The sequence below is a fragment of the Fulmarus glacialis genome, unplaced genomic scaffold (genome assembly GCF_000690835.1).
Source record: "Fulmarus glacialis isolate BGI_N327 unplaced genomic scaffold, ASM69083v1 scaffold11111, whole genome shotgun sequence".
Classification (NCBI taxonomy): Eukaryota; Metazoa; Chordata; class Aves; order Procellariiformes; family Procellariidae; genus Fulmarus; species Fulmarus glacialis.
The window spans coordinates 59,972-72,528 of record NW_009190967.1 but is presented as its reverse complement, the minus strand read 5'-3'; the positions used below and the strand labels follow the sequence as shown (position 1 = coordinate 72,528).

Here is a 12,557-nt window from a genome sequence, read left to right as displayed (position 1 = left end):
AAAAATGTATTATTTCTCCTTTTGCCTACAGCAGCAACACCCACTACATTTATTTGTATTCATGTAAAACCTCCAACAAGGAGCATTCTCTCAGTTATTTTAAGTACATTGTGAGTATCAGAAATTGTTCTCGGCAGCAGGTACTCACAAATACTGCAGTCTGAGAATAGTGCATCTTACAAAATTACAAAAAGACATTTTTCTAACCTGGCACTGTCCTGAATGGTCATAGCATTGCTCCCACTACTTCCGAGGACCTAATGGCAGCCATTAAGTTTTCCCAAGGCATCACAGAGTTGATTTTAGAAAGTCATCATTGAAAAGATGTTGGTTCCTTATCTTAGCTTTGGATTTCCCCTCCCCCATCAGCCATTCTTCAAGGGCAGGAGACATATCTTGAAAAATAGAAATCAAAGATAACAATAGAATTTGATTTTGAGAACTGACTTAGAAACAGCTCTCGCTTATCAACATAGACAAGCCATTACTCCAAGGAAAATAACGAAGTAACTGTATGATGATTGGAATAAAAACTCTGCTAGGATCTAGAATTCTGCTTTGGAAGTTGATAGCTACAAGGAAAAGTCAACTTTTATATTCCGTATTATCTTATGTAAGAGTTCACCTTTCACTACAGAAAATACTCTATACAAAAGCCATTCAGGTCACCGTAAGAAACAGGCACAGACCAACTAAACTGAAATTGGAGTATGACAAGTAAAGGTCTGAATGGCTACAGAATAGAGGAGAAAGGTATTTTACTTAAAAATCCAACTCAATTTGGCAAGAATACCTCAAGCCCCTGCATGCTCAACAGCCCTCTTATCACCCAAGGACGCAAAACAACACTGCTTAAACAAGCCTCTGCCCAGCAGCTGGGAGGAGAGCCATTTCAGAAAAGGTGCATCGTACGCACTGTCAGTAACTATGAGCTAAAAACAGCCTCTGTACTTTGCAAAGAGGCAGTGCAGGGAGAGTCCCGGTTTAGGTACTGAAGGTGTCTATGTCCCTAGACCACATGTGGGATACACCACCTCCTACGCAAACTGTTAGTGGAGCAGTGGTGGGCAGAGGACAACGGTGCCAAGTTGGCTCAGGAAGTATCGGCGCTTGGATGCAGGCTACTATGTCCCTAGACCACATGTGGGATACACCACCTCCTACGCAAACTGTTAGTGGAGCAGTGGTGGGCAGAGGACAACGGTGCCAAGTTGGCTCAGGAAGTATCGGTGCTTGGATGCAGGCTGTAGGCTCAGGTTACAGGAAGTGCCGTGTATTAAATCAGGACTTTCACTCCTCCTTCGTTTAGCCTCATCGCGTCAGAACTCCAAGCACTTAGAAAGCAAACACAATCTGAAGTATCTTACACACAATGAGGGAATCATTTTATTAGATTATGGAAGACAGCAGCATTACAGTACAAAAAGTTACAAGAGTAGCAGAAAAAAAGTGTTTTTGGTTTAAATACTCAGGATTATACTGGGGAACATGAGAAGGATAGTGTACCCTTTTCTAAACTAACTCCTAACCAGGTTATCAAAATAAGTTTTGAATATTTAGCACAAGTAAAAAAGTTACAACAAACATCATTATAAAATGCTTTAATAAATAGTTTCTTTTCTGAAAGTTTTTTTTTTTTTAAGAACATGTCAAACAAAAATGTACTAAAACAGAAGATCCTGCAAAGCAAATCCTGCGTTCCTGTATAAAATAACTGGTTTCAAAACATTCATGTTTACATTGTTCATGGGCCAGAGTTTATACTCTCAAACATCCGCTCCTCTCACTGGTAGGGTAACTAGGTGTATGTAGTGTTATGCTTCTTCAGTAATTAAAATAAACTTACAGTTTGCCCAGTTAATAGCAATAATAAAGCCTTAAAAAAAAAAAAACAAAACTCATAAGCCTTCCATTACAAATAACCATTTCTAATGAGGTACTCCCATCTTCTGAGCTTGCCAGCCTTTTTTCTTTAGAGCAAAAGATGAATAAAGCACAACAGAAACAAGATTGAGGAAAATATTGTTCCCTTCATTAGGCCTGTATTTAAACGCAAAAAAGTAATACCACATGTAATTAACATATTCACAAAAGAAAAAAAACAATGCCTCGCTATGTTGGTACTGTACAGTAGATGCACTCATTAGTGTTCTTGAGATGGGCTGAATGTGGGGATAAACAAACATTTCTGGATCTATTTACACGTAAGTGGTTATGTTCCTATGTAAATACAAATGACCAACAGATTCCTAACATTGATTGTATTAACATCATTTTCTAATCTGGACATAATACCAAAAAAAGTCTTATAAACTGCCATAAAACCTCCTTTTCTGCAACATAAATTAAAAGGAATGACATGTAAAAAAAAGACCAAAATATTTAAGTTATTAAATCAAATATACAGAGTGATTCATTTAATATGTACATATTTACAAAAAAGCACTTTCACTATTAGAAAATAAACTGTGTCAGTTGGGGAACCTAGAGTTCACACAATTTTACTATATTGATATGGCAGTCTTTGACAGTTGCTATAGAAAAAGTTTAATCTCAAGGCACTTGTCACATGCTTCAATACTGCAATTCTAAAGTAATTAAACAGAAATAAAAAGGCCACTTTTAAACCACAGTTGAAAGATCTCTATGATTTTTTTTGTTCCTATTACAAAGTGTGTAAGGCAAATTTGGAAAAAATCTTACAGAAGCTACTAACGTAACAAGTGCAGTGAGCTGCCATTAATAGAGATTCAAAGTCAAGAAAGCAGTTTAAAGTTCACACAATTTCCTCAACCAGGAGGTTTTAAAGCCACCATTAAATTAGAGCAAGTAATAAAAAGAAATACATTCTGTAAACAGTGTACAGTCTTTTGTAATAAACTTTACACATATTGAAAATACAACCTCTCCTCTGCCACACAGCGAGTGTATTATAAGTAAACTTTACAAAAATAGCAACTATCAAAGATTACTCATTTTTTTCATCTGACAGTCATTGAATAATTTATACAAGGCTAAAGAAACAAAATAAATTTTATTTATTATTTTTAGTTATTTTTTTTTTTTACGCAAAATAAAGAAACTATGAACATTTGACTCCAGATATTTTTAGTCCTTGATGCAAAGTGGAGATGTCAATTTTTCCCCTCCCCAGTAAGCGTAGGCACAGTCTGCCTACATTCCAAATACAGGTTAGTCTCTACTGCCTTCAAAGTTTGATGCATTCACATTTTTTACAGATCTGTTGTCCATTTTGCCTATTTGATGGGATTTCTTTACTGGACTGCTCTCTGATGTGTCAGATGCTTTTGTCGGCAAAGGCTTTGCAAGTTTGTGAGAGAGGAATTTGTCCATTTCCTCATCTCTTTCCTCCTCTTCATCCTCCTCTTCCTCATACTCTACATACTCCTCTACTGCATCACAAGTTCTTTTTTGAGGAGATATGAAGTTTTTGCATTCATAACGAATGTCTTTGTTACTGTAAGATCTGTCTATAGGATTTCTTATGGGATTTAAAGGTGCCCACTGGTTATTGGCACCCTCTTCTCTGGGAGGACGACTTCTCTCTCTCTCTTTTCTTCTCTTCCGAGTCCACCACACACAGATGATTATACAAGTCAGCCATACAATGCTAAATACCGCACAAAGAATTGGAACCAAATAATCTAGAGGGCAAACAAAAAAAAAAAAAACAAAACACGAAGTCTTGAGTTAACAGAACTAGATACATAGCACTGGACATCTGCAAGAGAAGTACCCATACATAACTACAGGTTAGCCCTAGAAAGATCTTTAGGAGAAAGGAAATAAGATGTCTTTACAGCACAATGATAACTGTCTGAATGCACTAGTCCATCTAGAAATGCTCTTTACTAGTTTAAACTAAGTTAGAGTTTTCCCTGCTTAATGATGAGGGCGGAAATGCTACATTTGAGATGTTTTTGCCCTCCAACAGACAAACTGGTTATATAAGCAACATCTCTTTCTCAAGCACGTAAGCTAAGTTGGCCCAGAAAAGAGTCAGTAATGACTCTTAAAAAAAGTCTATCCTTGTAGGAGGCAGGCTATAAAGAATATTATGCCTCTAAGTTGCTCTAGAAGTACTGGCACTTGCATCACAAATATGTCCTGTATTTACTATCTCAAAGAAAAGTCCTTTTCCATCAAGTCCACAAACATTTATGTATCAACTATCTCAAAAAACATTCATGTTAGAGCTATGTAACCAAACCAATCATGCACTCCTTAGGATGTTCCAGTTGTACTTCAGAGTAAAACACCAGAATATTGTCACCAGATATAAGAGTCTTCACTGCTCAATGAATAAACAAAAAGGAGTTGAGGCAATTTTCTCCACATTCCCAATCACAAACCCCACTAGTGCTCTCCCAACCACACAGACCCAGATTATTTCTCTAGGAAACCATTCCTGAAAATTTAGGTATGTTCGGACTTCTTTTTTCTCCCCTCCTCAAGCGCTTTACTGCTATGATAGAATAACAACATTTTTCTGCTCTTCTTGATAAGCAAGAATTCACACATAGTAAGAGGCAGTAAGACATGTGGTGCTTTGCTTTTTGCAGAGACAGCAGGATTGCTAAAAAGCTCTGCAGACAAATGCTGTCAACCTACCACTCTAACCTCTGGTCGAAACGTGAATTCCCTTTGCAGTTTTAAGACAACTGCTTACAGAATAACCTGCAAATGCCTGTACAAAAACAACCAACTGCTTCAACACCATGGTCATTCATTCTAACAATAAAGTGTCTTCTGAACATATTCTTATGTTGAATATGACACATTCTCAAACATTTTCTTCTGGTAAAGGCAGATGAATAAACTGCAAACATGGTTGGCCTCAAGGGATCTAAAAATTCTATTTTAGCAGTTTGGTGAAGGATTGTACTGCTATTCTCTCCTCATTTTTCATAAGCAATCTAATGTTAAACCATGAATGGGAGAGAAATACTGCAAGGAAAAAGAAGCTCTTCGTACCAGCTTCTCCAAGATTAGAACACAAAGCTTGCATCCTCACTGCTATCACATCTATTATTTCATCATATGACTGTGGATCCAAGTTTACTTAATAAAAGGTTCTTATACAGAGAACTGTCTGTATACAGATTCCAAATTCAGAATATTTTTTTTGAAGTTAGAGAAAATTAATGAAGTGTCTAAATGATCATCTCCATCTAGACACTTGAGCATCCCACAGAAATGAGATTCTCAACACAGACATACGGCTTTACACCACATTTTGTGATAGGTTTCCACCTACCTCACCCAATTAAGGGGTAACAATAAAACAAACCAAATCAAAGAATATGCAAGTCCAGGTTACAGCATACTTCACAACAACTCTCCACTTAAAGAACTAGGGGCCAGTGGTCAATACTGAGCATCCATATTAAAATGAGGAGTCTGGAAACCATTCTCTAGCACTAGCTGCAAGAGAAGTCAAAGTCTATCCACTTTCTTAGGAGAAACTTTGAATCTTATTGGGGTGGGAGGCAAAGTAACCCCCATCCCTTTTGCCCTAGCATTCAACACACAATCAGAAGAAAGAGAGGCTGAGGTATGTCAGAATCTCAGCTTGATTCTTTATCATCTACGCAATTTCTGTTCAAGACAAGAACAAAGCTGGTACACTCCTTCAGGGGAGCTGAGGAAATAGTACATTTGCCAAGGCTTTAACAGATGAAAGGCATTCCCTAGAAGGGAAATGCAAGGGAAGTAGAAGCGGGCAATTTACTAATTGTTTGGACTATGGGTGGAAGATCTTCCAGAAGATTATGTTGGGGAGGTCTAGGAAAAAGTTGGGAGAGTCTCCTACCATTGTAAGATTTCCGCTCTGGGACTCACTTGAACTGGAGCCCACCAGGGGTCTTCCACAAGACCATCTCCTGCCTCCCCCAGGCAGGAACACAGGCATGCAAAATCTTCGACTGCTTATTTTGGCATAGCTCTTGGGAGAGCCAATATTCAGAGATAAAGGTCTCTCCAATCACACCATATCCTCATTAAGAGGAATGAGCATTACATTTTAAGCCAGCTGTGCACTCGTGAGAAACACATGTTGAAAAAGAGAGAAAAGTTTTACATTATCATGGCCAAGCATCGGAAGATACTGGACATCTTTAACTCTTGTTGAGGTAAATAACGCATGAGCACTTCAGAAGAGACTATGTGTCTTCCCCCTCCCTCTATTTTCATTACCTCACAGCTTCAGTTTCTATAGTGCAGCAGCATCAAGGGCTGAGGTTGCGTTAAGGTTAATGTAGGAGAATTGGAAAGGATTTGAACAGGACATGAGAAGAACTCCTGATTTTGTGAAAGGTATGCTTAGACTGGAGAACAGGGTTGAAGTCAGAGTCAAAACAGCAGCAAGGGAGGTGGGGATATTATGCTAGGGATGAGGTTAAGTTTAAACTAGCACACAGCACAGAATCTTGATTTTAAAGCCACTTTCTCTTCAGTTAGTAGTAGCAATTAAAGAAAACAATCCGACCTATCATTTTCCCCAAGATGTAAAGAAAGATAAGAGAAGACTGACAGTAGGGGAACAGAAAATACACACACAGGATGTATGCATTGAGAACCTTACCTGATGATGAATTCCCAACAACGATGGTCTCTACTTTGACTTCAGTTACTGCCAACATAACAGTGCTGTTTTGCCGCTTAGTGATTGCATTTACTATTGTATTAGCAGCATTCTGTATGAGACTATTATCTTGTTCATCTCGATGCGGGACAAAAGACTAAAGAGAGTGAAGGGGAAAAACAGGAAGTTACTGCAATCACCTAACTGTGGAAATCTTCCTTTTAAATGCAGCTACATCTTAATTGAGTTCACTAGGTTGAATTTATCTGACAGTAGTTACAAACAGTTCCCTAAAAGCTTACTGTAGCAATAGCATGGCTGGCTCTATCCAAACTGCAGATGCAATGCCAGACTTGGTGGGTAACGTGCCTACTTGCTAATCTAGCATACCTCAAATAAAAGGCAGCTGACTTCCATGTTACTTACGCTGCTGAGCTAAACTTAGTCATAGTTTGGAGCACTTCAAGACATGTGGATCATCTAGATAGAAGCTTGGACTAATAACAGTCTGCTCTATTTATACCATACACTTTGCTTCCTGCATCATGGCTCAGCATGTTCCTTACGGTACTGGTAGAGACAGACAGTCCAGCTTCTGCCTGGATAAACACTTTATTATGAAAATCAGCTCGTTCTTAGAAACTAAGCAATACGCAACCATTGAGTGATTGGGCTGCAAATGCCTCTAAAGCAAGCCTTTAGCTCAGTAGGGCAACAGTTACTTTCATCTACTCAACTTGCACCTTCTTCCACTTAGCACTTAACGTATTTAATGAACATCCTGAAGCAGCCATACTCTAAATGCACAGCGGAAACTTCTTCACAAGATCCAATCCAGCCAATCTGCAACCATATCTCCTTACTGAGATGGTCAATAGCCCATTTCTGAGAGAACAGGTAAGCACCTGCTCACTAATTTGGGCTGAATTAGTCTTTAGAGTAATTTATCAGGAGGTTGTAGTAGCCTTCTGTCATTAATGAAACCTGCAGTTTCAGCTATCTAGCATTATAGGAAATTGCGACATCACAGAATTGCTTTGCAATCAGACTAAGCCACAGATTGCAGTACCTGCATTGAAGTGAAACAAGCTTAAACAACCTCTTCCCCAGCTCAAGCTAGTAAGAAAACATTTTCCTATATATATTAATACAAGTCTCATACTTACAATAGCAACTTCCACTGCATTCTCTGTGGAGTAAGACAGGTCACACAATATTATCAGAGTTCTGTCCCTAGAAACAGTCCTAGTAGCTGGTAAATACCGGATTTCAGAACAGATATTTTCAGTTGTAGTGCCCTGTTAGAATCAAGGGAGATTATATGACTTTAGTTCAAATAAAAAATAGTACATAAACATAAACATCTTCAGAGCTTTTACAGTTACTGAGACCCGATGAAGGCAGCGAAGAGGGCAGCAAGAAAGGGCAGAAAAGTGAAGAACAGGGTTTTGGAATGAAGGGTGAGAAACTGAGCTTGCACGACTATCCTAGTACAGTCTGAGCCCATCTTGAAATGTAAGAAAGCAGTTCTCTGAGATTTAAAAAAGAAAATACTCAGTACAAACTCTAATTTTGCCTCGCCCTTCAGACAAAGCACAATTAATAGCAACAGAGGAGTCTAATAATAAATTTTGCAAGTTTATGACAGCATGAAGTCATATTAGAAACATTAATCTTCCACACTTTGACATGGAACATATCCGTACATATATTGCCATACTTCATTACTAATTCTGTTCTCACCTGGGGAACCTTGTCTCCGTTAAAAATTAAAGTAATTCTAGCACAGTCATTGTCCAAGTATCCAGAATTAGGCAGACACTTGATAGTGGTAGGCAGAGGTTCAGAGGCACTGCATTCTCCCCAGTCCGTGCATGGTGGCTGAAAACATTTCATATACTTCTCCTGGCATTCTTGACCTACGGGACACTGGTTATTTGAATTATCCCAGTGTTTGTGTAACAGACAAGGTTTTTTCCCACACCACACCTAGAAATTAAAGAGAATAAAGTATTGTTACAGTCAATTGCTCTTATGCATCAAATCAAAATAAGCAATTCACGTAAGATGGTCATGATCTACTACTGACTGCAAAAAAAAAAAAAAACAAAACCGTATTTTGATACTGCTGTAGTCCTAGTAGCAGATGGAGTTGCTCTTCCACAAAACAAGGACATTTTGTACGGACAAAGGAGTAAAAACTGTGCAAAGATTACCCGAGACACCAGTGACTGGGCACATATCCTTAGAGGCTTACGGATTTGTCCCACATAACTGAGTTACACAGAAGTTCAAGCATTTAATTTAAACTAGTCATCTAGGCTTCTATAGTCTAGAAAGAGGAACACCCCCACAAGGATTAATTTCTTTTCAATATTTATACTGAGATCCTTGCCACAGAATGCTGAAGATGTTAAGAGCTGATGCACATTGGTGATAAGCACTGTCACTTCAACCACTCTCCCAAAAGAAAACAGTATGCTGGTACCCAGTTACTGAGATGCAGCAAGCTTCCAAACACAGCTCCATTTCATTATGTAACCTTTAAGATCCTATATAATACTATGCAGCTATTAGTTTAGGAACTTATGGATTTCTTAAAGCACAACTGTCAGCAAGAAAGCGTATTTGTTCCACTACACATGAAAGAACCAAACACCATACATGGGTAAGTTGCATTTACCGCACCACCATTTCTGAGACTCTAGTTACCTTCACGTACTGTTATCTTCTGAAGACATCTCAAACTTGAAATCACACCACCATAAACGGTCTAAAATAGTATTTCTAAATGACTTAGTGCAAGATTTAGTTATTTCTTTGCCTATAGTGCATACCTAGCTAAACAAAGTAAGATTAAGGCTGAATAGATTAATAAAACCCAGAGGTTTTTAAACTGGTGCTTCCAGTGAAACGTGGGAGACTGCCATGTGAGGCAATGTTGTAAGTGCTCTTAGTGCTCATCTGGAGCCACCCACCTAGCCCTACAACTTGTAAGCAGCACTGATCTTGTCTCTCTCCAGCTGTGATGTAAAGCTGCACAGGTACCACAAATCTACTGAGAAATGCTATCTCAGGAGGGCTGAAAGGCTTGGAGCACATATACTAACATGTTCAACCTGCATTTAAACTAGTCTTATTTTTTCTAAGTCACAACCACCAGGATATAGTCCATAATAAATATACAAAGGTTGCAATTTGTCAATTCATAAACCTACTGAAGGACACTACAAAAAGTCGATTATTAACCACTGAAGAAACTTTCCTTCCTACATGTCCTTTGCCTTGAAATTAATGTTTCGCAAAATTAGGAGCTCTAAAACTGTTTGCAAAGCTTTGGCAGAGTGATTTATTTATCCTTTCAAGGATCATTATTCCATTCCAGTTCGTATTTCCTTTTCTGCAAAAAGTGCCTGCTTCTAGACAGCTTGTTCTGGCAGGTAGAGAGCAGGACAGTAGCTTATGATTATAAAGACAATCCCATAAGTAAAGTATTTTTACAGGAAATCATTAGATACTTTTTTTTTTTTAAACAAAGGCAGTTTGGGGGAGACCTATGCAGGAGTCTAGATGGAAAAAAACAAAGATTAACTTCTGCATGAAAAACAGTAAGTTTGTTTCAGCCAGAAGGATTTAAGAAAATCGGTCAAAATGCCTACCTTGGTGCAGTCAATACGGCCATCCAAACAGTGGCAGTTGTTGCATTCTTGATCCCACCTGCTGCCATGGGGAAAGGTCATTCCTTTAAGCCAGCAAGGCTTTCCAATTCCAATCACTAAGGAAAAAAAGCACACTCAAGACACTTCACCTCTTCAACTTACTGAAGCTATACAAATTTAAATCAAAAAAATATAGCTATTGTTCCTTACATATCAGACTACTGTATATAAACTCTATACCGGCTACGTTGGACCCTACTGTTTTTTGGGTAAAGGTTGATAGCAGATATAGGAATACCTTCTTGGCACCTAGGACCAATTCTTCCAGGGGGACAAGTGCATCGGTATCCATTTATTTCATCTATACAAGTGGCACCATATCCACAAGGGGAAGACTGGCATTCATCGATATCTAGATAGAAAATAGGTAAAACTCAACAGCAAGAACATTGTAATTAAACATTTACTGAGATGTAATCTGACAATACCTGCTTTCTTAACAAGCAAAGGACAGTTTGGCTTCAGAATTAATCTCCTAATTAGATAGTTCCACCATTTCAGCAGTAACCTCTAACAGATTTCTCATAATTGCACCTTAATCGAAGTTCTGGTGATGAAAGAAGCAGTCATATGCTGACTCATCTCACAGAGCAGAGGTGTCGGACAGCTGAAGGTGCTAATGTCTTCTCCACATTCATCTATAGAACTGAAGTCCCACATCCTGTTCTGGCACTAATCTCAGACATTTAGGCTTCCTAGAAAAGCACATGCTTTCAGGAAGTTATCACAGTGCAAGAGCTGAACAATGAATTGGCTCAACAGTGCTCAAAAAAAGTGACTTACTGCAATACAATTCACCATAAGAAAGAACAATAATGGTTTAGTTTATAATAGACATGGATGTTACTTTTCTTAATAACCTTGAAATAGTGAGTAGATTAGTTTAGTACATACACACTTAGTACAAAAGCTTCTTAAAAAAAAAACAACCTTCAAAGATTCAGAGGCTTAGCCACAGAAATCTATTGAAAAGGCAGGGAAGCATAGTCCATTCAAATGCACAGCAATGTGTTATTTGTTATCCTGGGGAAGTGACCAATACTAATTTATGCAAGTCTGCCAAAGGCAACAGAAAGCAACCTGTCAAGTTATGAGCCACAGGCACCAACTGCTTCGTTTTCAACCATAACCATTCTCTTCCAAAGCATCTTTCAAAAGGTTTCCTTCCATGGAAAAATCAATGCCCACTCCAACCCCTCTGAAAAACTGTTTAAACACCAGTTCTTGACTGATGCACAGTATCGGCTCATCTTCTGTGTTTAAAGGACTGGACTTAGAAAGTGAACGTGACAAATGGTAGTAGTGAGACTGTTACCCATGTAGGCAACGGAAAATACCAAATGGATGTGGAAGGGCTTTTGGTTCTATTCTAACTTCCTTCAGAAGTGCTCTAAGATGAAGTTTTATGCAAATACAGAAGTATCTAAACTACTACAGCGTTTAACTACTCTCTCCTCCTCTCTTCAAGCTATGTTGGTTTAAGATTCTCCAGCCTCTGTACGCTGAAAAAAGTGACTGTTAACTCTGTTTCTGTTATCAGCCATAAAAGGCATTTTTGTCAGAGCTACTCCTTTTGTCTGTACCAGTCTAAACAAGGAAAAAAAGTCTGCAGTCCCATTACAAATGCATAGTATTTGTCTTTGACTACAAATAGTTCTCTCTGCATTTCTTGTCTGGAAAAGAAGAATTCAGTATCTCTCACTGCGTATCTGGATCTAGATCCATGATTATGTGCCATCTATATCCAGAGATCACTAAGCTGTTGATACCACAAGTGCACCTTCTGTCACCCTCTGACCAGAGTGTTGGCTCATTTACTATCTTCCAGAATGAGGATGAAATCTCAACTTGAAAGCACACCACCATATTGATGGAGTGGAAGTACCAAGCCCAACAGCCTTCAGGCTACGGAAGACTCAAAGTCTGATCTTCCGAAGAAGTAGAAATAAAATAAAGCAAAAATAAGGTATCTACCACATGCAAGTCAAAATGGTAAAATTCCATTTAAAAAAGACTCTTCCACAACACTTCAATGCAGCTTTAGGGTCTTTTGATCCCCCTTCTTTTCAGTTTCTATCTTTCAGGATGACTGCAGAGTAACAGGTTTGTTTCATAGCTTTGAAAGACCTTTATCATACTACTTTATGTTATTCACGTGCCAGAACTACACTCCTGATGTTGTTTTCATTTGCGATGTCTCAGTGGATTTCAGCTTCTGATGTTAAATGGAACAC

At 38.4% G+C, this 12,557-nt stretch overlaps 1 protein-coding gene across 1 annotated transcript in view; it reads right to left on the bottom strand.

The window, feature by feature from the left end:
- Positions 1 to 2,632: 2,632 nt before the first annotated feature.
- The window catches only part of JAG2 (jagged 2), a 48,470-nt gene continuing 38,545 nt past the window's right edge, over positions 2,633 to 12,557 (bottom strand). The window contains exons 21-26 of the mRNA XM_009586516.1: positions 10,562 to 10,675; positions 10,264 to 10,379; positions 8,348 to 8,593; positions 7,771 to 7,902; positions 6,605 to 6,761; positions 2,633 to 3,665 (exon numbers count right to left, since the gene is read on the bottom strand). Of these exons, the coding sequence (XP_009584811.1) occupies positions 3,193 to 3,665; positions 6,605 to 6,761; positions 7,771 to 7,902; positions 8,348 to 8,593; positions 10,264 to 10,379; positions 10,562 to 10,675 (1,238 nt within the window). The 3' untranslated portion in view covers positions 2,633 to 3,192. The remainder of the gene's footprint in view (positions 3,666 to 6,604; positions 6,762 to 7,770; positions 7,903 to 8,347; positions 8,594 to 10,263; positions 10,380 to 10,561; positions 10,676 to 12,557) is intronic.